The 24,873-nt window shown below is 45.1% G+C and overlaps 2 protein-coding genes across 2 annotated transcripts in view; one reads left to right on the top strand and one right to left on the bottom strand.

Annotated features, from left to right (window-relative positions):
• The window catches only part of ACSM3 (acyl-CoA synthetase medium chain family member 3), a 72,034-nt gene extending 59,601 nt beyond the window's left edge, over positions 1–12,433 (top strand). Inside the window, exons 8-14 of the mRNA XM_081089385.1 lie at positions 1,940–2,063; positions 3,458–3,538; positions 6,088–6,189; positions 7,107–7,234; positions 7,339–7,438; positions 11,529–11,652; positions 11,996–12,433. Coding sequence (XP_080945511.1) covers positions 1,940–2,063; positions 3,458–3,538; positions 6,088–6,189; positions 7,107–7,234; positions 7,339–7,438; positions 11,529–11,652; positions 11,996–12,078 — 742 coding nt within the window. The 3' untranslated portion in view covers positions 12,079–12,433. The remainder of the gene's footprint in view (positions 1–1,939; positions 2,064–3,457; positions 3,539–6,087; positions 6,190–7,106; positions 7,235–7,338; positions 7,439–11,528; positions 11,653–11,995) is intronic.
• A 5,211-nt stretch (positions 12,434–17,644) lies between these two features.
• Positions 17,645–23,224, bottom strand: ERI2 (ERI1 exoribonuclease family member 2). The gene is made up of 9 exons (XM_081089387.1): positions 23,182–23,224; positions 23,012–23,079; positions 22,853–22,936; positions 22,128–22,255; positions 21,490–21,646; positions 20,532–20,632; positions 20,190–20,271; positions 19,547–19,635; positions 17,645–19,345 (listed from the first exon to the last, which is right to left on the bottom strand). The coding sequence occupies exons 1-9, from the start codon at positions 23,202–23,204 to the stop codon at positions 18,026–18,028; spliced, it is 2,052 nt and encodes a 683-aa protein (XP_080945513.1). The 5' UTR covers positions 23,205–23,224; the 3' UTR covers positions 17,645–18,025.
• Positions 23,225–24,873: the final 1,649 nt, after the last annotated feature.

The following is a 24,873-nucleotide window of genomic DNA, read 5'->3' as shown; positions in this document are numbered from 1 at the left end:
ATGTGCATAGCCCTGAGAGCCCAAGGGATAAGGACCGTCCTCTGACCTGGGACAGTGAAGAAGCACCCCTACTTGGAACCCTGTCCCAGCAAACGGGACAGCATGGATGGACTTTACTCTGGTCCTGTTTCCATTTGACAAGGTGAATTGGTAACTATTTTTAATTGATTTTATTTAAATTTGACTAGGAAAAGTTCACATGACATAAAATTCAGTATATATATATATATATATATATATATATATATATATATATATATATAGCTAATATGCAAAGTGTCCCTTCAGGAGTTCAACTGGGAGACTGAGTTCGATCGATCGCTATGACATGCGCTGACCACCAGGGGGCAGCGTGGAATGAAGGAAGGCTCCAGCCAGCACCCAGCAGCCGGGGAAGGAAGGCCCCGGCCTGCAGCCAGAAGGCCCCAATCAGCCCTGATCGCCGACCAGGCCTAGGGACCCTGCCTGTGCACAAATTCCGTGCACTGGGCCTCTAATAGGTATATAAGAATCTATATTGAAAGTCTTCCTCCAAACCTTGTCCTCAGTCTCATTTCTCCTTCTCCCTGAAATCTGTGCGTACACCAACAGTCACGTGCTCTTCCCCTCTTCATAAATATAAATGGAAATATAATATGCACACAGGGCTGCTCCTTCCCCCTAACAGTACATCCTGAACCTGTGCTGTCTAAAGTAGTACAACTCACCACATGTAAGTATCTAAAATTTAATTTTAGTTAAATTAAAATTTCAGTTCCCTGCCCTAACTGGTTTGGCTCAGTGGATACAGCGTTGGCCTGCGGACTGAAGGGTCCCGGGTTCGATTCCGGTCAAGGGCATGTACCTGGGTTGTGGGCACATCCCCAGTGGCGGGTGTGCAGGAGGCAGTTGATCGATGTTTCTAACTCTCTATCCTTCTCCCTTCCTCTCTGTAAAACATCAATAAAATATATTTTTGAAAAAAAATTTTTTTTCAGTTCCAGACTATAAATTATATTATAGTGCATGTTTGCTAAGAGAGTAAATCTTAAAAGTTCTTGTCACAAACAAAAATAATCTTGTAACTATGTAGGATGACGGATATTAATTAATCTTATTGTGGTGACCATTTCACAATATATAGAAATATCGAATCATTATGTTGTACACCTGAAACTAATTTAATGTTATATGCCAATTATACTTAAAAATAAAATTCAGTTCCTCGGTTGTACTAGTCATGGTTCAAGTGATCAGTAGCCACACTGAGCAAGAGGATACTAAGTGGATAGCAAAGATGAGAGAAATTTCCATGGTAACAGAAAGCTCTATTGGACAGCACTATCCAGGAATGTCCTTGTTCTTTTTTACAGCTGTATACTATTCCATTGTATAAATATTTCATAGTCAATTTCAGACAAGTAGAAAACTTTTAATCCTGATTTAACATATTAGTTAAATATGATTACCATGTGTGGTATCCTCCTTAAGGATTTTTTGCAATAAATCATGTTTCCCATCCCCCAAATTAAAGGGAGAAAAGAAAAAGAAAAACTGGTGTGTGAGGAGTCACTTTATGATGTTAGAATGGTTTATTTTGATTGGAGAAGGGAGTTAAGAACTAAAGCACAATTAATGTTGTGATCTCACTCATATGTGGGATATAATGATCAACATAATCTAATGAACAAGAATAGATCCAGAGACAAATCACAGGGGAGGGGGGTTTAGAGAGCAACCAAAGGACTTGTATGCATGCATATTAGCATAATCAATGGACAAAGACACTGGGGCAGTGGGGGCTTGCCCGGGGCTGGTCAATTGGGGAGAAAGTTTCTATGTAAAACTTTAGACAATAAATAAATAAAACACAATTAATGTTGCTTTTCATTATAATCTTAATTTCCATTTCTTCCCATTTTTCCTCCTAAATTTAATCTGTGACCTGTCTTCTGAGAAGCTTTAAGTTCAAAAGCTTAAAGCACTGTGTGAGCGCAGGGGAACCCATCAGCCCTGAAGTGACTGAGCAGTGGAGAAGCAGGACAGGGCTGGAGATCTACGAAGGATATGGGCAGACTGAGACGGTACAAACCTCCCTGGGCAGACAGGGCTGGATCCCATATAGTCTGATGCATAGAAACCAAAGGGTTCATTATCTACCTAGGGTTGTTTGAGAGCTAGGGAGGGAATGGAGTGGTTAGAACAGTTTTAAAAAGCTTGAGGGAAGCTAGTTGCAAAAAAGCTCTGTAGCAGACATGCCGGGGACTGACCAGCAGACCCTGAGTGATGGTTGAATGATTACTCTGACACAGGTTTCTGTGAAAGAGAGGGCTAAGGGACTGCCTGGCTCGAGGAACCAGACAGCTTGTTCACCTGCCTTTTTAGGCTTTTATTGTAAGAACAGTTTGAGATAAGGTTTAACTTTTAGATACAATCAGTAGGGTAAGTAATCTTGGGAGGACACATGTGTCTGCAGTGTCCTTTAAGCAAGGATACCTAAAGATTAAGCATAAAAATTCCAGCCAACATCCGAGGGTCTGCACGTGCACAGACTTGTTTGGAAAGGTCAAGGAATAATAGGGGTAGCTGCCTTTGACCAACTCCCCTAAGTCAGAATTCCAAGAAACAGGGTAGCCACCTTCCGCCAACTCCCCATTTTGGAATTTCCTCCTTATAAACTTTCCAACCAAGTCCCATGCTTCCCCACACAGACACAGTTGTTTAAATAGCCTAACATTACAACCTGGAGCTGTGTAATAGAAGTAGCCATTCATTAAGAAAAACTGCTATATAACTGATCAAGGTAAAGGCATTACAATATTTTTAAATGAAAAAAATTACTAGAGTTATAAAAAGATTTCCCCGTATATAATAGGGAACTTACTTAGTCAAGGCTGCCTCAAAATTGAAAATGTTGAGTTGCTTATTACTTAAAACATTATGAGTTTGGTGGACAACACCATGACAAGCATACTTTAGGGTCATCTAAAGCGCTTGTAGAAATAGGAATAAGAAATTCTAAAGAAAATGAAAAAAATAACAGAAGTGGTAATTATGTAGGAAAGGGGGGTAAGATGGAACAGATAAGGGAAAAGCTGAAAGAATGTTTTCAAAGTGTATCTTTACAATGCACCAACTTATAAACCATAAGAATGTAGTAGCTAGTCAACAATAAAAATACCAAACATAAATTAAAATTGACAAATTTATTAAATAGGAACAGCATAAGTATCAGGCTAATATGAGTATAATGTTTTCATAAATATGGGTATTTTAGTGATTACAAATGTATCCAGTGCTATAACTTTATTATATATGTTTTACTTCGTGTCCATCTCTGTCCTTCATTAGACAGACGTGAGTGCAGAGTGTTTTATTTTGAACCTGGCTCCTACTAAGTTCTCAGAAACATGGTGGGTAAATGAATACGTTTTATGTTACTGGTAACGTTACTTTATCCTTTCTTCTTCTTGACTAGGTGCTGATCTGTGGACATTTTAAGGGAATGAAAATTAAGCCTGGCTCAATGGGAAAGCCTTCGCCTGCTTTTGACGTTAAGGTTGTGCAGACACCTCCAGGAGATTAAACAGCCTGCAGTTCCCACCCCACTGCTCCCTTCCCCTACACTCCTAGTTTGGGTGATAACTTCATACTATCTTAACTTCCATGGAAAGATGGAAATGGACTAGAAATGTTAGTTTGTTGGTCTCCATTTTTTTTCTGTTCCAATTTTAGTATATGTGCTGCTGAAGCACCCATTTTTTTAAAAGCAGTTAGTTACTTGTGCCAAGTAATTCTAAGCATTTTATAAATATTAACCCATTTAATTTCCAGGAGCCCATGAGAGACAGAGTAATATTAGAACCACTTTACAGATGAGGCCCAGCGAGGGTAAAGAATGTACCTGAGGTTGGACAGGAGCTGCTGGTGCTGGGACTCAACCCCAAGCGACCTAGTCCAGTCTGTGCTCCACACAGTACCACTGCCTCCTGGCGAGTCACGTGGGCAGGAGCGGCTGCAGCATTCTCCCTCTTCCCGCAGGCGGGCCTGTAACCTCTGCCATCTCCACCCCTATCCCTGAGTGGCCTCGTATATCCCACCAGTGCCCTTGTACGGGTTAGGACTATTCTTAAATCAACCCAACCAATGCTAGGGATAGGAAAGGAACTTAGCTGCTATACAAAAGAAAACGGGAGCAACAAAAACGCTAAGCGGACAAACTGACAGAGAGCTCAGACCAAACTTAACGGAGGGCTGCAGATTAGAACAATGCTTCCCAAGCTTATTCAAGCATAAGAATCACATGGGCACTTGCTAAAAATGCTGATTTTTCCAATCCCTTCCCTGGAGAGTCCGAGTCAATGGGTTTAGGGTGGGAGCCTGAAATCTGTGTTTGAAACAAGCATCCAGGTAGTTCCCGTGATCAGGTAAGTTTGAGAAAGTTTAGGTGACATTGATTGCTGACATCCCTGTTTCTATAAAGCAGATGCTGGGCCCTTTCCTCCCCTCTCACTTGCTATGGGAACCTGTCTAAAGGTGGGACTGCCTAGCGGTTCAGGTCTGGCTGCTCTTCGAGTGGGGAGTCTGGTGAGCTGGTACCTAGCTACGAGCAGCCGCACCCACACTCTGGTATCTGGGGTTGTGTCCCAACCAGCTGGATATCAAGTTCGTGCAACTTTAAGGCCCAAAGCTCCTCATGTTCTTGTTTAACATCTTGGGACCTTGAGCTATGAGGAATGTGACTCTCCAGAGACAAAGCATTTTGTCTCTCCCCAGTCATTAGAGAGTATGTGCAACTCCTAAACGCCTCCTCCTGTCAGTAATTCCTTCATACCTGGAACCAAGTATTTCTTTAGGTGAATGGGTGGGAATCCATATTTTTTATTTACAAGAACTAAATGGTAAGACTTTACATTTACAATTCCTTTGCCTTTCAAGTTTCCCATTGAGGACATAAGCCCTCTTCCCTCTGTAAAGTGCCAGCTACGAATTATGTCCTCCTTTTCCACACAAGCCACATCTCAGGCTTAAAGGTTCTTGGTGGGTGAATATAAAAGCTGTTGAGTGTTCATATTTGAGAACAGCTAAAGTCATTTAGAGTAAAATGTGGTACATAAGATAAGCAATCAGCCTGGGAAATGCCCTGGCTGGGTGGCTCACCTGTTTGGGGCTTCATCCCATACACCAGAAAGTTGTGGTTCGATCCCTGGTTGGGGCTTGTATGGGAGTCAACCAATCAATGTTTCTCTCTCACGTCAATGTTTCTCCCTCTCACTCCATCTTTCTCCTTCCTTTCCCCCCTCACTCTCTCTGAAACATCCTTGGGTGAGGCCAAAACAAAACCACCTTGGACTGTGCTCCTGGAGAGATTCCAGAGTGTCGATGCGAAGGCAGGGTCTGGCGCCTGAGTGCTGAGCTCTGAGTCAGCGCAATCATGCTCTGTTGCTTAACCTTCTGCACCTCAGTCTCCTCATGTGTAAAATGAGCGTCACAAATAGTTCTAACCAAGCAGGACTATTGTAAGGACTAAAGGAAATGAGACATCTGCAATTCATAAAGAAATTCAGATTTAGTGCTTAGAATAAGTGCTCAATAAATGCTCACTACTCAGGGGCTTGGGGAAGGGTCGGAGGGCAAGGCTTGAAAGGGCTGACCCTCCACTGTTTCCGCTGTTCCTGACATCGCGCTGCGCTGCCGAAGTCAGGCGTTGTTTGTCCCACAGAGTTTGAAAACCAGTAGTGAATGTCTATTTCAGAGGAAACGACAAGATATATTGCTAAATGATACAAGCATTTTGCAAAAACAATACATTATAAAATGATCCTATTTTTTCCTATGTCTATATTGTCTCCAAAAATATTTCCAAAATGTGATTATTGGATGGTAGAATTAAAGAAAACTTTTATTCTTTTTTTTCACATGTTGCTAACCTGCATTTTATATGTTTTGCAATAAGAATTTAACTAAGTACATTTCTCTTAAGAATTTAAAGTATTAAAATTTGTTTGGATTTTTTAAATGGCAATAAGTCAAAACAAAACAAGCAAAGCAAAGATTAAGAGGTGGCATTAAGTAAAAATTCCCTTAAATTGTTCTGTTTTATCCTAGATTTTAGATGCAAATGGCAGTGTTCTACCTCCTGGACAAGAAGGAGACATTGGCTTTCAAGTTGTACCTAAGCGACCACTTGGCCTTTTCACTCATTACGTAGTAAGAGGCTCATTAAAGAGGCTTCTTTTCTATTTGTTTCTCAAAAGTCCTTGGTCATGATCTCTACTTGTCACAAAGCATACCTCGGATAGGTACTTGGCCTTTTCTTGAGAGACCCATGTCCTAAGACAGAGAACGGAAAAGCACCCCCATGCTTGGTGGAGAAGGGCTTGGGCTCCCCAGGCTAGACCACACCTCCGGGCCACGCTGTGGGCAGAGGGCGGCCCAGAAGGAAGATGCCTCTTACTCACACTGGGCCTCTGCCATCCAACACCACATCATTTCCCTGGGATCCAATGAGTGGCCTCCCTTCTTGCAGGGGTGAGAGGGAGAGAGAACGGGGCAGTAACGCAAGTGCACTTCTTCCACTAAGGGCCTTCCAAGCTCCTTACAAATGTATTCCCCTCCCTAATCACAGTAGACAAATGAGTGCAAGGTTTACACCAATTCATCCAAGGCCCAGGCTCTACTTGCTGGTGAATTTTAAATAATTTAGCAACACATCATTTTTCTTCCTGCCCAAGTTACAGGACCAATCCTATTTCCATGTAAAACCAGACAAAATACCATAAAAACCACTGGCTGTCCTTTGAATTATTAGGTGTTGGTTCTTTCTTTGAACTCTGAGTGTTCCTTCTCTCACTCCTCCCAGTGTTCGATATTAGCCACTTAGCCAAAGGCAGCCTGCTCCTCTGAGCTCGAGCTCCTGCAGTGGGTACTTTGTGATCTACCTACAGAATTCTCTGGGTAGAAGCATGCCTGGTCTTTGTAACTATAGTTCACCTTCCGTATGTCACATGCTGGCTCCTCTTCATTCTAAGGCTTCTCAAAGGTACCAGACTTCTTTCTCCTGAGCACTTGAGTTCAATGGAACAGAAAAGTCACATTCACTAAACAAAATGTTATTTGTTTCACAGGATAATCCTACAAAAACAGCTTCAACTCTCCGAGGCAACAACTACATCACTGGGGACAGAGGCTATATGGATGAAGATGGATATTTCTGGTTTGTTGGGAGATCTGATGATGTCATATTATCCTCCGGGTAATTTCTTCAGCTGTGCATTTGTCTACATGAACTGGTCATCAGTGTTCTGGGGGGAACCTGCTGCTCACATCATAAACGTCTATTGTGTGTCTTACCTCCAGTTACCGAATTGGACCGTTTGAGGTGGAGAGTGCCCTGGCGGAGCATCCTGCGGTGGCGGAGTCGGCTGCTGTCAGCAGCCCAGACCCCATCAGAGGAGAAGTAAAAGAACGATTCGTCTCCACTTGATAATGTGTTAGCAGCCAGACACATACCTTAAATCATAGTTCATTGGGACAGAACTACCCACATGATTCATTGACTTACTGTGCAAGTCGGATAGGAAGAATTGTTACAGAATAAAACCGCAAAACATACTCTAAGGAATTTTAACCCTCTCCATGGAGGGCCAGGGCAAAGACGGCATGAATGCCCACAGCCCAGTTTGCACCAGGCAGGGTGTCGGAGGTCAGCTGGACAGGAACACGCTGGTGCCCCGAGGTCTGGGAACTACACAGTCCCGGAGTGGCCGAGGAGAACAGGCTGGGTGGGAGCGAGGTCAGAGACAGGAGCCGAGGCAGCCAGAAGCAGGCCGTGGAGGTCAGTAAGAAGAGGCTCAGGAAATAGGCTCTGAATAAGACAGGAGTCCTGACAGCTGCCTGCTGCAGGGCTGACCACCTGGCAGTGCGGGTAAAGGTTCCATGCTACTCTTCAGGTGCCCTCTACCAGGCAGATTCCCAATATTCCAAATGGAGAAGAGCAGGGAACAGATTCAGCGATGGCGGAAGTTTGTCCCTTTGCACTGAATTCCACCAGAAGGGTTTCGTGAGTCTCGGCTCCTCCTGAACCCGCCCCCAGCCTCAGTCATCATTAATTGTGTCCACCCAGATGCTAACTTGACAGCTGAGCCTTTAGGACTGGGTTGGCTTGGGAGTCAGCTCATATCCCAGAGTATAAGGCAACAAAGTGGGTGTTGGTCCCCCCTTCCCGCACAGGGATCAAGTGAGGGGGAGAGATTGACCAGTTCCACTTGCCAGTGTGGGTGAGCACAACGCCTCCTGTGGGGGGGCATCCTGGGTTCCCCCTGGTGGCAGGCCTGTCCTGGCTGTGCTCCTCGTCCTCCAGGCCTTGCACTGAGTAGCACGTTCCAGAAGAATTTACCAAACAGATAAGATGAAGACTTTAGGACAATATCCAAAATATTGATCATTTTTATCTACCTACCACAGTTTTGCAACTTATGTGCATTTTCACACTATTGTCTATTTTGCAATGTTTTAGCTTTAAAATTCCTAATGCTATTTGCTAATCATAAATACTTTGACAGTTTTAGGATAACTTAATTTTTCTCGGATAAAATGAGTACCCAGGTACATGCCCTTGATCGGGAATCAACCCTGCAACCCTTTGATGCACAGGCTGATGCTCTAACCACGTAACAACACCAGCCAGGCCTATTACTTTGCTTTCAAAATTTTATTTTCAGCCAATGACTTAATTTGCCTATTTAGCTACATTTCCACAATTTTCAAAAAAGTGTGTTTTCCACAAGGCTTCTTTAAAAGACACCACTTCCAACAGGAACAAAGGGTGGGTGGCTTTGTTACCACTGTCACTTCTGAAGAGAACATCTAGGTGTGAAGTGCTGTTTAATGGTGAAACAGAGCAGAGAAATGTTTTTCCAGGTTGCTGGGTTCCTAATTTTTTGGATCACGCAGCTCTGGAATTTGAGGGCCACTAGACCAATGCAATGATGAAATTGTTCTGTATTTGCACCATCCACTACAGTAGCCACCCGTGTACAGCTGAGGAAATTTTATTATCTTCCACTTTAATTTGAATGTAAATAGCTATATGTGACTAGTGGCTGCTGTTTGGAATAGTACAACCATAGACTTTTCCTATAAACATGGAACATTTTGCATAGTATTTCAGAAAAATTTGAAGCACACTTAGGGCTAAAAAAATCTTGTGCTCCTCCTATTACAGCTAATAACACCGAATGTTTTTGAGGACTTAGTATGTTCCAGGTATTTCTGTAAGCCCTCCATCCTGCTTTCCTAGAGAAGGGAACTGAGGCACAGAGAGGTGCCCGAACTTGGCCAGGATCATACAACCAAGTACAACGGGAACCCAGGTTGTTACATTTGGGTCCATGCTCTTCACCAGGTCAGGTTGTTCCTTATTAACTTATCATTTTCTATAATGGTTTATAAAAGACTTTTAAAAAGATTTTATCCAAGGTGTAGAAGTCACAATATGCAAATCAGTAATTACAAACATTAGTTCTAAATATAATTTGCCTCTCAGTGAACAATTCACTTATAACAAGGATAAATTTTTTAAAAAAATTTTTTAATTGATTTTAGAGAGAGAGGGGAGAGAGGGAAACATCAGTGTGAGAAACATACATCAGCTGCCTTCACACCCTGTACTGGGGATCGAGCCACAACCCAGGCATGTGCCTTGACTGAGGACTGAACCAGCAACCTTTCGGTACATGGGATGACACCCAACCAACCGAGTCACACCGGTCAGGGCCAGTAAGGATACTTTTTTTTAAAAAAAATTCATAACAATGTTGATAAAAGTAGCAGAGCAGGCATAAATACAAATGATTTTAAGAAATGTCAAAATATAGATAGGATAAATTTATATACATGCATATAATACACACAGTTGCACAATTGCTCCATTGCACATGTAAATTAGAAATGTTCAAGGGGTTTTGGTAAAGACAAAATTGAATAATTATTCATAAAACATTATAAAACTGCCCATTGGTATACAATGATCATTTCTCTTAACTGGTTGTCCAGAGTAGCTTATTGTTTCAAACAGTTCATTTTCAATCGATATTTGCTCTCCGACTATGGTGGATGGTAACATGGGCAGCTTACCTTCAAGCTGAACTTGTACACGTCTCAAACTCCGCTTTCCTACCTGTAAGGTCTCAGTCTGTTCAGTGCAGGATATTTCATCATAAAAGCTGCAGGCGCCGCCTGGGCCGTGCCAAGGAAGCGCCCCGCACAGAGTGCTGGCTGGGGGCTGGATTTGGTGGCGCATTGCTATTTGACTCACCGAGTTGCCTCTCGGGAAGGCAGTGTTGGGGTACCACTTAGAATCTCAGTACACTCTTCAAGTGGCTACACAGGAGGGTGGCCTTCTGCCTTCTCCATTAAAGGTCCAAACACTCTGGGCAGAGCTTTACAAAAACAGTTTAAGGAAGGGTGAACTTTGAACAAGATTTCTGAGCATAGAGTAATGAAAGCTTCCCTGTGTCCTGCCAATTAGAGAGCAAGGCCACCCCACATCTACTCTTGTTCCTCAGGGTCAAGCAAGTGGGCCAGAGAATAGCAAAGCGGCTGTGGGCATCTTCACAACCTTGTGCCAACAGAAGTGTCTGGAATAGAGTGCGTGGCCTCAACGCAGTGTTCCTTCACCAAGCGTAAGGCAGGCCCAGTGGGAACTGTCATAGGTGGGGCTAGAAGCTAGGTTCCATCAGCCTGGAGACTGTGCTTCGTGTATTGCCGTTTCCAACAGGACACTTTTTTTTTTTGGTTAATTCTCACCTGAGGATATTTTTCCATTGATTTTAAGGGAGAGGGAAAGACAAAAACATCGATGTGAGAGAAACACATTGATTGGTTGCTTCCTGCACAAGCCCCGACCAAGGCCTGGGCTGGGGAGGAGCCTGCAACCTAGGCACATGCCCTTGACCAGAACTGAACCCTGGACCCTTTGGTCCGCAGGCTGATGCTCTATCTATTGAGCCAAACCGGCCAGGGCAATAGGAAACTTTTCGACAAGGACAGAGACAGGTAAGAAAGTGGAGTTCAAAATGCAGTTAGATGAGAAGGTTCAAGGGTAGATCATAAACAAAGCAGGGGTCCCAGAACCTCTCTTGCATTAGATACAAAACAGAAGGTCTGAGAGCCACCTGGCTGACTAAAGAGCCCAGACCTAGGATCAAACCCTGTTAAACCTCCTTGCCTTCCACCAAGCACTTAGATTCCCAGTCAGAGAAAGTAAACAAGACACACTAAAGCAGGGGTCCTCAAACTTTTTAAACGGGGGGCCAGTTCACTGTCCCTCAGACCGTTGGAGGGCCGGACTATAGTTTAAAAAAAAAAAACTATGAAAAAATTCCTATGCACACTGCACATATCTTATTTTGAAGTATAAAAAACAAAACGGGAACAAATACAATATTTGTATTTGCATGTGGCCCATGGGCCGTAATTTGAGGACCCCTGCACTAAAGCATGAAAATACACAACTGATCTTACTGTGTTTCAAATATTTATTTTAGGTAGTAAAGGCTTTTATTGTTCTGAACCCCAATTACAAGTCACACGGCCAAGAACAACTGAAAAAAGAGATTCAGGAACATGTAAAAAAAACTACAGCACCTTACAAATACCCCAGAAAGGTAGGTATTCTAATTATATTTGCTTAGTGTTCTGGAAAACTTGTTATTTTAATGAACATTCTCTTCAAACATACTATAGCAAATGACATGGATAAGAATCAGAACCTTTGAGATTAAATGAAACTCTTAAATCGAATTTGTTGGGTCATCTGGCTCATCATCAGACCTATAGTAAAATATTAAATGTCAAGAAAAATCTCAACAGTATCCCTTTTTCTCCCTTTTTGGTGTTACCAAAATCTTACCCCAATGTGTGTCCTATTCTCCACCTAGAGTTCATATAATTTGACTTTGTCTAATAAGGAAAACTTCTAGGCTAATTTTCTTCTCTTGATTCCAACAGGTAGAATTTGTTCAAGAGCTGCCAAAGACTATCAGTGGGAAGATAAAAAGAAATGAACTGAGGAAGAAAGAATGGGAATCTATTTAAATCCATTCCATTAATTATCACAGCACCCATAAAACAAAGACTGTAAAAACCACCAGATTACGAAGAGGTGATAAAAATATGATGCTTATAAACTACTGATTTGAAATACCTTGTGGTTATAACATAAGAGGCTGAATTTTGAAATAAAAAAGTAAATTCCTGCCCTAGCCAGTTTGGCTAAGTGGATAGTCGGCCTGCGGAATGAAGGGTCCTAGGTTCGATTCCGGCCACAGACACATGCCTGGGTTGCGGGCTCGATCCCATTGGGGGCGTGCAGGAGGCAGTCAATGATTCTCTCTTATCATTGATGTTTCTCTCTCTCTCTTCCTTCCTCTCTGAAATCAATAAATATGTTAAAAAGAAAAAAGTAAATTCCTCCGCATTGGTGTCAGTGTTCTTATAACTTGATAATACAAAAAGAATACCATCAATTGATGAGAAATTTAAAAACTTATAATATAGAAGCAGTTTATGGACCAAATCTCTGACCTGTTGGTTTTCAAATCTTAGTTGAACAATTCTTCTAATATGCTGATAATATACAAATCAGAACCAATCTTCAAGCATTGAAACAAAACTGAATAACTTGTAAGTTTTTAGAAGCACAAAAAAGTCCAATTACCATAATTCTCAAAGAAGAAATATTGACCTGAAAAATAGGCTAGGGATTTTTATTAGTCATATTTTTATTCAAATAAATAGTTTAAAATTAATTTTAAGGTTTAATTATAAAAGAAAGATATCGTATACTATTATTGCTTATTATCCTATACTAGGGGCCCAGTGCATGAATTCCTGCACCTTGAAAGGAACTGTGGGCCGTGAGGCTGCGGTGCGCACAGGATGGGCCAGGACCCACCCTCCACACCCCCGCCTGGCCCCTCCCACCGTGGTCCCCCAATCCTGTCTGCCAGCAACCCCACTCGCACCTGCTGATGGCGCAGAGTGATTGGAGCTGGTGCCAGCAGCGGGTGCAAGTGGAGCTGGTGCTAGCGGGTGCAAATGGCGGCCAGCAGCTGCCGCTCGCACCCACTGTTGGTGCTGAGTGACCGGGACTGGCACCAGACACCAGCTGCGGGTGCGAGCGCAGCTCCGGCGCCAGCAGTGGGTATGAGCAGGACTGTCCCTGGCAGCGGGTGTGAGAGGTGGCTGCCAGCCCCAATCGCTCCTCACGAGCAGGGGGAGGTGGAGAAGGGCTGAGGGGCGACCGGGGCTGGCAGCCGCGCTTGCACCCACTGACGGCACTATCAGCAGGTGTGAGTGGTGGCTCTGACGCTGGCAGCAGTGCGAGGAGGACTGGTGCCGGCAGCAGGTGCGAGCACCTGGTGGGACCAGGACCATGGCACGTGGGAGCAAAGAATTTTCAGTAACCACCAGAGGCTCTCCCCAATGACAGTGACCAGTGCCCCTGCTTTGGTCTGGCGCCCCCACTCACCTGCTCCACCATCCCACCACAGCCGATGCCCGCATGTTCCGTGCTCTGCCGCCTGCTGCCTACAGCCACCATGTTCCACCATGACCCCCTGGTGGTCAGCACATGTCATATCGATTGGTTGTTCAGTTGTTCCACTGTTTGGTCTATTTGCATATTAGGGTTTTATATATATCCTAATATATAAAAAGCCAGGGGCAGGGGTCATAATGACCAAAACGACCGGATGGATGACCGAACAACAGGCTAGGGAGCTGAGAGAACGGGAAGAACGGTCACCATGAGGGGACCCCCCGCCATGATCATGGGGCGTGGCCAGCCTTCAAACTGCTGGCGGCCCCTAGCCCAGGGAGGCCTCCTAGCCGAGGACGCCAGAGTCTGTTCTGGACCTAGGGCTGCACTCTCCCTGCGAGTGACTCGGAGCTGCCAGTGTCTAACTGCCAGTCACCGGGAGGTGAGAGTGCGTCCACCATCCACCGTCCACCAAAAAGTATGACCACTGAACCGTTCAGTCTCAGTGCAGGCACAGGCCTGTGGCTGACGGGTGGAGGCCAGACCAAAACAAAACAGCAGAAACACCCTGCCCACCTCAGCAGGTGCAGCTGCAGTCCACGCGGGCCTGGGCAGGGTAGAAAGCGCTACCTTCTCCCGGGTCCTGTGCTGGCACCGCCGCCTCGCTCACCCTCCAGCCCCCCGAGTCCTGGCAGCGAGGTGTGGAGGGCACCCCGCAGGAGCCGTGCCGTTCTGGGTGCTTTTGCCCAAAGACGCCCTGTGTGATGAATTCAGAGCCACGTCTCATTTCCCAGGAGACTGGAAGAACCATGTAAAAGGAATTCAACAAAAACTATCCACATCTCTATTTATTCTTTTGAATCCATAAAACGACCTTTAAAAAAAGCATTTGGGCCACCTAAGAGAGAATGCACTTTCTGGCCAGAGCATGCAGGATTCTTTTGCCCAACAGGTTAAAGCAAGCAGAGAGCTGGCACAGTGGAAATGGCCCTGGTGCCCTATGAGACTGTGGGAATGGGGTTGCAGAAATTCCACAAGCCTCTTGCCACCTTCTCCTTTGCAAACCACACCATCCAGATCCACCAGGACTGGAGGCAACTGGGAGTTGCAGCTGTAGGTCGGGACGCGGTAAGCAAATCCTGGGGGGGCCTCTGAAAAGATCTGCAATTGATTATAAGACTGGTCTTTATTTAAAAAGAAATAAAAGAACAGCTTTGTTGAGATATGACTCATATACTGAGTTGGTTTTTTAAAGTAAATTCAGAGTGGTACAACCATCACCATGCTCAATTTTTAAATATTTTCATGACCCTACCCCCTCCAAAAAAACCTTATACCCACTAGAATCACTTTCCTGATCGTCTTCCCCAAAATAGACTGCATTTTAAGGGTGGGTAAAGGAAAGTTGAGGGAAGTTAAAATACTGCACAAAGGATCTGTAAAATGACAAAGCCCAAAGTGAAGATCATGTGTTGTTTTTTAATTTTTTTTTTTTTATTTCAGAGAGAAAGGGAGAGGGAGATAGAAACATCAATGATAGGAATAACTGATCAGCTGCCTCCTGCAGGCCCCCTACTGGGGATCGAGCCCACAACCCAGGCATGTGCCCCTGACCAGAATCAAACATAGGATCCTTCTGTCCACAGGCCAATGCTCTCTCCATTAAGCAAAACCAGAACGGGCCCATGTGTTTTCTTTAAGTTCTACATGTTTGTAATGGTCCTCAAATCTATACTAATAAAAGGGTAATATGCTAATTAGAGTGGACATCTTCTGGACGTCCTTCCAGACAAAGCCACAGCAGCTGCAAGGGCTGAGGCTCAGGCTGGCAGTGGCAGCAGCAGTGGGGTGATGGGGGTGATGCCTTCCCCTGATCCGCCAGGTCACCTCCCACAGAGTGAGGCCAGACTGGGGGCCGAGGCAGAGGCAGTTAGGGGGAATCAGGCCAGCAGGGGGGCAAGGTAGGGGCGATCAGGCTGGCAGGGGCGACCAGGCCGGCAGGCAGAGGGTTTAGGGGTGATCAGGCAGGCAGGCAGAAGTGTGAAGGGTAATCAGGCAGGCGAGCAGTTAGGAGCCAGCGGTCCCAGATTGCAAGAGGGATGGGGCCTAAACCAGCAGTTGGACATCCCCCGAGGGGGTCCCAGATTGGAGAGGGTGCAGGCCAGGCTAAGAGACACCCCCCACACACACACACACATGCATGGATTTCGTTCACCGGGCCTCTAGTCTACACTAATAAAAGAGAAACATGGTAATTGGCATATGACCGCTACCCTTTTCATTGGCTAATCAGCAAGATATGCAAATTAACTGTCAGCCAAGATGGCGACCGGCAGCCAGGCAGCTTGAAACTAACATGAGGCTTGCTTGCCTCAGTGAGGGAGGAAACCAACGTTCCCTGCCTGCGGCTGCAGGCCTCTGAGCCTGCAGTTTCAAACATTGTAACAAATACCGCTGGACTTCAGCCAGCAGGATCGCAACATTGTATGCAAAGGCCAGAAACCTACTTTCAGGAGCGGAGGCCTAAGAGCTGGAGCCAAGCCTCAAGCTAAAGCTGGCCCAGAATAAAAAAAAAAAAAGGAAAAAAGGAGCGGTTGGGAGCTTCAGTCACCCCCAGCCTGAAAGCAGCCCTCAGCCCCTCACCCAGACTGGCCAGGAACCCCAGTGGGGAGCCCCCACCCTGAAGGGTGTGTAACCAGCTGCAAACAGCCATCATCCCCTCACCCAGGCTGGCCAGGCACCCCACTGGGGACCCCCACCCTGATCCAGGACACCCTTCAGGGCAAACCAGCTGGCCCTCACCCATGCACCAGGCTTCTACCCTATATAGTAAAAGGGTAGTATGCCTCCCAGCACCGGGATCAGCGGAGCCGAGAGGCCTCCTGGCACCGGGATCAGCATGACAGGGGGCAGCGCCCAAACCCCCTGATCGCCCTGCGGCTCTGTGTGTGACAGGGGGCAACACCCCAACCCCCCCCCCCACCACCCCGGGCCCTGCTCTGTGTGTGACGTGGTAGAGCCATAGCCTCCCCATCGGCCCTGAGTGTGAGAGTGGTGGCGCCCCAACCCCCTGATCAGCCCTGCTCTGTGGGTGATAAAGGGCAGTGCCCCAACCTCCCCCTCCCCCCCACGGGCCCTGCTCTGTGTGACAGGGTAGAGCCATAACCTCCCCATCAGCCCTGCCCTGAGTGTGACAGTGGCGGCGCCCCAACCTCCTGATCGGCCCTGCTCTGTGGGTGATAGAGGGTGGTGCCCCAACTCCCCCCCCCCCCGCCCCCTGCTCTGTGTGTGATGGGGTAGAGCCATACCTCCCCATCAGCCCTGCCCTGAGTGTGACAGTGGCGGCGCCCCAATCCCGATTGGCCCTGCTCTGTGGGTGATAGAGGGCGGCACCCCAACCCACTGATACGCCCTGCTCTGTGACAGGGGACGGTGCCCCAACTCCCCTATCGGACCTACTCTGTGACAGGGGGAGCTCCTCAACCCCCTGATGGGCCCTGTTCTGTGCGTGACAGGAGGGAGCTCCCCAACCCCCTGATGGGCCCTGCTCTGTGCATGACAGGGTACGGAGCCCCAACCCCCCTGATGAGCCCTGCTGTGTGTGTGACAGGGGGCAGCGCCCCAACCCCCGGATTGGCCCTGCTCTGTGCGTGACAGGGGGTGGTGCCCCAATCCCCCAATCGGCCCTGCTCTGAGCCCAACCAGGGGCTGCACCTAGGGATTGGGCCTGCCCTCTGCCACCCGGGAGCAGGCCTAAGCCAGCAGGTCGTTATCTCCTGAGGGGTCCCAGACTGCAAGAGGGCACAGGCCGGGCTGAGGGACCCCCCCGTCCCCCCGAGTGCACAAATTTTTGTGCACCGGGCCTCTTGTAGATAATAAAAGGCTAATAAGCAAATTGTCCCCTGGGGAGTTCGACCAGGAGTTCAATCACTCACTATGATGTGCACTGACCAGCAGGGGGTGGCACAGAACATGGCAGGTGATCAGTGTCAGCGGAGGGGCACTGAGGGAGCGAGGGAAGGAGGAGGCAGGGAGGCTGGGAACCTGATGGGCCCTAGATCGCCAGCCAGGTCTAGGAACCCTACCTGTGCACAAATTTCATGCACCGGGCCTCTAGTATTTAATAAATTCAGTTTATAAAATATTTCACTTGTGGTTCTTCAAAGTGTGATAAATTGGGCAAATGCCAATATATGAAATATAAATAAAATAGTGTTAGGCATATTAAGATTACTCACGTTTGGGAATTCAAGGAACAATCAGGATTCATACATGAACAAAAGACAAAAGTTAGATGGCTGGTGACTGAAATTAGAAACCTGTGAAATTTGTTTCTCTATTTTCCGTGTGTGTGTGTGTGTGTGTGTGTGTGTGTGTGTAATAGTCCAAGTGCAGTCTACAGAGCTCAGATAATGCTGTTCTCGTCACTTGCAGCCCTATATGCTTTTCTCTTTACATCAAACGTCATACTAAAGTAAAAACATAGTTAAGATAAAAAGTTCATCAATTCCTCATTGAAGGTCTGAGTCTCAAAGCATTTTTAGTAGAAACATGTACCTTTTGGTCACAAACATGGCTTATTTCTGGAGAACTAGAGGTGAGTGCCCCTGAGGAATGAGACCAAATTGTACTGTTGGCCCTCTCCTTTTGAAGTGTTCGTTCCCATTTGAAATAACCACAGCATTTTCTGTTTTCTTGGTATTTCCCAATAGGGCAACAGTAGAAGACTTTCCCATGGTTTGGTCCATTATTAGAAACAACAAGTCTCTTAGACCTCCGGCCACACCTGCATAATGGAGGTGTCGCCTTCCCACTCTTCCAAGGCTCTCGTAGGTTAACTGCAGGAGTGAAGACAGAGAGGAGCTCCCGAGACCTCACTGGGGAGCCATCACATGATGTCGGCTTTTCTTCATGAATACTGAAGGGCTGCTTTTTTGCTAGGGGGACAGCTGGGGGACTGGGTGGGTTCCTTTTAGTACCACCTACAAGACATTTCCCCAGGACTGAAGGGTAAGACACACTGGCCTTAACACTGTTCAAACTGCTTGATTTGCACTCAGGTAATTTAAAGTTAGAAACATCTGACCTTGGATCTTTGGCTTCTTTTACATTATAAATAGTAGTATGTGGACTCTTATACACAACCAACTTAGAGGTCTCAGATTGTTGAGGAGTTTCTTCTGTGCTTTCAAAGTTCTCATAACTTAACAATTCAGATTCTTTTAGAACCATTAACCTTTCTCCAGACTTCAATGAAGTAGCTAAGTCTGAGTCACTAATGAGTGGCATATCATCTATATTTTGCTCAGGCTGAGATGTTGGCAGTAAAGCTATATCCTCCCAATCAGTCAACATAGGCAAACAGTCGAGAGCAGAACTCATCTCCACATCAGAAACATGATTAACAGATGAAATGGTAGGTGAAACAAGCACCAAATCAGAATCCGCTGTGGAAGCCTTAGATTTGGCACGAAATGCTTGATGTTCATCTTTGATTTGCTTCTGCATAGGTGCACGGACGCTGGGGCACTGCAGCTGCCCCAGAGAAGTAGAAGACTGAGTAGTCAAGAGAGAGAAACAGTTTTTGACATTGCGAAGACCTACTTTCAAATTGCTCTTTGGTTGAAACTCATCTTGGTTTACTTTTATAGAATGCATACCATCAGACCTCATTTGTACTTTTTCATGATAATGTATTGTATTTTTAGGCTCCCTATCACATATGCTGGGACCTCGACTGCTTCTGTTGCAGACTGATGTTTCTTCAAGTTGATTTGTATTCAAATTTCTGCCCAAAATGTTGGGATTCTTCTTAGTGGGAACCTATAATTCCACAAGCAAATCCAACAGCTTCAGCAACTGTGCATTCAGAATTTCTTTTGAACACATTATATGATATGACAAAAAGAGAAAAACACCATCGATTGACATAAATGATTACACTCATGACATCTACATTTCAATGAACCTACAATTACTTCTGAAATTTGAGATGACAGAATAAAGGAGTAAGACGCCACTGACCTTGTTCCAGGACCTTGTAATTTTCATTAAGCAACCATCCCTGATCATTTTCCAAGCAAGAAGTGCAGTATTCCGAGAATCATCCAATCCTGAGGAAATAAATATCAAGCACTATCTTTAGTAGTACCACAAAAAGAAATGCAGCAACAACAAAAAACCCACCACTGAAATGGAAATTGGAACTGTTAGTTTTATGACCAATGACTAGTTTTAACCATGATAATAAGCTGGTCTGTGGATAGCTGCGGCAGCCTTACCAATGAAGGACAAGGTCTCCCACATTTACAGAGGAAGAGGTGAAAATCTGTTAGGTCACAAAAATGTGACCAAGACTCTGAGGCGCCATGTTTTGTGAGTTTCGCTTAGTTTTTCACTAGTCCACTGTAATATTTGGGCATTTGTTTAATTCCATTTGATTGGCTAATTTTTTTCATTCTTTTTTAGCAACTGGACAGCCATTAGATGGCAATCTTTATCTTACACGCAAATGTCATTTGAATCTTAGAAATAATTTAAATTGTATAGATTAGAAGGACCTTTTTCTAGGCTGAAGTATATTCCTTATTAATGACATCACAAAAATGAGATTCACATAAAACACTTTATAAAAAATAAAATTACTTACATAATAAATTATACTAACCAGAATGTTCCCGTCCCAAGAATTCGATTCCCACCTCCTGCAGGGCGCCACTCAGTCCTTTTGGTTTTCTCCTATAGAAAATCTAATAAATAAATGAAGACATGTTTAAGAAAATTATTACTATTTGGAAGACTATGTATGAACCATTCTTCATAATTTTTAGTTCTAGATTTGAATTGCTTATTTTTGTTACGTTGTCTTTACATGTTGTAAGGATTGTATTTATGTGAATGTTTCAAAAGAAAATATTTTATTTGTAGAAATCCATACCTATGTGTGGAATAAAGTTTAATCATTTTTCAATAGAAGGCAAGTGAACATGCCCCCACCTTTGACCCTTACCTTGTAAGTTACTCTGAGATCAATCCAAGCATTTAAGAACACAGGTTTAAACAGCTGCTTTCTTTTACACTCATACTCCAGGCAAACACCCAAGTCCCAGTCTGCATTAAGTATATTAAAACAGAACAAAGCAATGATGCCAGCCATTTTTATGCTACCATCATTTATAAAGTGCTGAAAAATGATATAAAATAGTAAGATTTAGAATTACTCAATATGTAATACTATATATATATATATACACACTATAATAATGTAGTTAATATAAAATAGTAAGATTTAATTGCCTTGTTAATGTCTAACAATTATTCACTTTACATAACTTATTAAGAAATTAGATTGGTAACTAAGCTTCAAAATGATTTATTAAAGATCCAATAAGACATACTGAATATTTCAGAAAGAATAAGATGTGAAGTAATAAGGCCTTATGGAGAAGGTTATCTGCTTTTAACATTCTAAGAGAATATTCATGTAATTGAAAAATTAAACATAGCAACAGAAACCAAGTATACTTACTAATAATGCTAAGCAGCAATGACACAGCGTTGCTATCATTACTATTAATGGCAATGCTGTATCACAGGCATACAAAAGATCTACTTTAAATGGCCTATTTCTTCCTTGATGGCTACATTAGTAAGTGTGAAATAAAAGCAAAGGGTATGAGTTGAACATGGACTTTTTATTCAAGATTGTATAAAATAGCATGATAAGAATTTTCACTAAATAATCTTTACCTGGATTCAGAAGAACAAAGTGGAAAAATCAAGAAAGATTCTTAAAGTTAAGGCTTAAAGTTTGTAGGCATCCCAGAATGGTAATTTTAAAAATATGAATAAATTTACTTTTCTGTTGGGCACTTGGATTTCTTTTCCTAGCCCAGAAGGTTAACAAGTGTAATTCTTACTAGAGATAATTACATATTACATAAGAGCGATGCTACAAACTTCTTTACCTGACCAAGTAACAAATGCACACAACTTGACTTCTGAAGTAGGTAGATCTGAAACCCCAGTAGCAAAGATAATTTTCTTCTGTTGTTGAATCTTCTGAATCCATTTACAGAACTGAGATAAGCAAATCTTCAGAGGGACCCCTTCGTCAACTTGGTCCTGAACAGAGTCACAAAGTCTGAATTCAACAATCGAATTTCATAATTATTGGCCACACAGCTGGTAATTAGGCCCCGTAGGTACATAACAAAGAAGAGGTTCTACTGACAAAGAATATACCTGGTGAAAAGATGTTGTAACACATGAGAAAGAGATAATTCAATGATTAGAACTCTATAATTTGGTTACCAATCTAAAATCGCACAGGAAAATAATCCAGACCACCAGAAATTTGATGTATTTAATTTCCATAAAATAGATTTGATATTCATTTTTACCACACTATTCTTTCTAATTTTTAAAGATTCTAATGGACTTCTGGAGGGGACATTATTTCTTCTAACACTGAATAAACCTAGCTCCAAATGGTATATGGCTTTTATTTTTTGAAATTGACTTCTGAATTTTAATATTTGCATCATACCTGCTTGTTTATTGTTTGGGGGCTGGGGCAAGAGAAGAAAAGGAAGGAAGGGCATACCTGCTTTATGCCTGTCAATTCCATGCAAAATTCGGAAAGAATTGGATGTTCCTGAGGCTGAACATAAGCATGGAACTCAGATTCAATCTCTCCAGTTGATGTGTTCAGCAATACTGCTGGAAATTCAACTACGTGAAAGAATCATCAATTGACACTTAATCAGTGTTTCAGTAAAAACATATTAAAATGACCAAAGCAGTGTGATGTAATGGTTATAATTAAAGTTATCCAAAGAATGTCGAAATATTAAAGTTGAATATATCTACTTAAAATTCAAATATATTTTCACCATTAAAATCCATATGGAAGCAAAAATGGACTTATTCCTTTTTGCAAAGGTATTTTTCAGTTTCTATGCAGTTTAGATTTTGAATGCAATCCTAAAACACTTATTTAATTTTTAAAAATGTACTGGTTAACAGAAGTATACAGGTTTCAGGTATACAATCCTGTCGGACACGGTCCGTGTTGCATGTTCACCACCCCAACCCAGGCCTGCCCTTCGCCACTCACCCCCATGCCCTCGTTACCCTCCCCCACTAAGCACACGTTTCCTGTGAGGTCACGGTCAGGCATCCGGGTTTTGCTCCCTCTCTCCTTGGTGAGTCGGGTTTTACAGTAAAGGACTGATTCCCGGGCCATCTTGTTTTCCGAGTGCTGACTGCTGGCATCTGTGCGCTGCGCAATGACACTGCAGGCCGCTGGGCCTGCGGCAGGTCACTCACTGATTTCCTGGGTCCGGTGGCCTTTCCCCTCTTCCCAACACGTCGACTCAAAGTCAATAACAACCAGGTAGTCGAACAACTGCTCTGCAAGACACGAGGGCGTCCCGCGGTCACCGCGCCGCCGGCGAGCTGCCGGGCACCGGCTGGCGCGCTACTTACCGCGTCCGCTCCGCGCTGGGCGCCCGCGGGCGGGCCCCGCCGACCGGCTCCGGATCAGGCCCAGCCGCCTGGAAGCGAGAGCAGCCCGTCAGCCAGGCTCACCCCGCGCCCGGCCGCCCTCCGCCCGAGGAAACGGACCTGCCCCCGCCCGCCCGCAGCCCTTCACCTACCGCGCCAACTTCTTGGTAGCCATCCCCGCACGCCTGGCTCCCGCCGCCCAGCGGCCGGAAGTCTCCCGGCGCCGACTTCCGCTCCTTTAAACGGCCCGCGCAGCTGGGTGGGCGGGGCCGGGGCGCGGCTGGGTGGGCGGGGCCGGGGCGCGGCTGGGTGGGCGGGGCCGGGGCGCGGCCGGGTGGGCGGGGCCGGGGCGCGGCCGGGTGGGCGGGGCCGGGGCGCGGCGGGCGGCTGGGAGCAGAGGAGAGGCCGCCCCGGAGGGGAGCGCGCTGCCCGGGCGAGGCGGGCCGGGGGTCGGGGGGAGCGAGTCCCGGCGGGAGGGTGGGGAGGGGAATCAGGGTGTGACCGCCTTTATTAAGGGGGTGCCTTTCTCCTGTCACATTGCCAACAAGTTGATTTTATTTTTTATTGATTTCAGAGAGGAGGGGAGGAGAGAGGAACATCCATCAGTTGCCTCTGCCCCCTCCCTCACCCCCCCACCCCCACGGGGACTCCAACCCAAACCTCCCAGCGCACGGTCAGCGCACCCACCCGCTGAGCACCGCGGGCTGCTCGCCGGGGCTCGGGCGGTCCGCCTGCCGGAGCGCAGCTGCAGGCTGACGGGAACCAGCACGGAAGCCCTGCTCGGCTCTCCTGTGTTTTATCAGCTTATACACGGCTTTGATTGTCCCATTGGGTCATATTCATCCTGGTTAGCTGATGAAGGTAGTGAGGACTAAACTACTCTTTTTCTCTAATTTTGTGGGGAAATGCTTTCTCACTAAACTCGCGATTTTCTCTTTTTTTCTCAGTATGAACTCATGGTTACCGACTGTGTTTGGGTTATAATCCATTCTCATATTTGGATGCTGAAAACATCCCAGACTTGGCTGTTGAGCCAGCTCTTTGTCCCTTTGACATGACCCCATCATTTGAGCATGTCTTCATTTCTCTGGTACAGATGTTCCGGGCTCTTCTGTGCTTTCCCTGCCCAGCCCTGGAATCAGCCATTTCTCTAAAGACTTGGTTCTTTTTAGTAGCGAATGGCATTTAGAAACTCAAGATTTGGGTGATAGATGTGCTCATTGCAATTAGGATGTTAATACTCCCAAAAGAGAGCTAGGAAGTACACACACACACACACACACACACACACACATGTTGACAGCTAAAGTCTTACATGAGTAAATATTTGTATGTAAATACGTAATTCCTATTACCAAATTAATCTTATTTATAAAAGTTGTTTATAATTTAGACATTAAAACATTTAAATTGATATTTAAATATGTAATTTCTATTACATTAAATATGTACCCATATGTAATGGAAAACCATGAATTCGTATCAGTAGCTCTGCTTTCAATTAGATTCCACAGGGTTCATTCTGACTTTCTCCCTTTTCATGTTTATCATTTCCTTCTCTGAGAAACCTAACTCCCATTATCTTCAACATGTTTGATTCGTCCCCCAATGCTGCAACTGCCCCACACCCCACACCCTCTGCATCTGGCCCGGGCTCGGTCATTTTGCACCTTATACCAGGCGACCCTGCTGTGTGAATTCCTTCATCACTGCTGTGACAGGCTGCTACCCTCATCCTTCTCACATGGGCTCCCTCACCCTGTTCAGGCTCTGAATCCTGTGATACCACCGTGGACCCTCAGCATTGATGTCTTCCTTTACCCTAAACAGGTTCTGACTTGATG

Source organism: Myotis nattereri (genome assembly GCF_964212035.1).
Source record: "Myotis nattereri genome assembly, chromosome: 4".
Classification (NCBI taxonomy): domain Eukaryota; kingdom Metazoa; phylum Chordata; class Mammalia; order Chiroptera; family Vespertilionidae; genus Myotis; species Myotis nattereri.
Note: the sequence above shows the minus strand (reverse complement) of the source record. Positions and strands in the feature narration are given on the sequence as shown.

Excerpts from the sequence above, each read along its gene's own strand:
- ERI2 (XM_081089387.1), bottom strand. The coding sequence starts at position 23,204 with ATGGCTACCAAGAAGTTGGCGCG. Across the intron at positions 20,633-21,489 it reads TGCATTTGTTACTTGGTCAG|ACTGGGACTTGGGTGTTTGC; the intron begins GTAAAGAAGTTT and ends TACTTAATGCAG. Across the intron at positions 19,636-20,189 it reads CTTGGGACGGGAACATTCTG|GATTGGATGATTCTCGGAAT; the intron begins GTTAGTATAATT and ends TTATTTCCTCAG.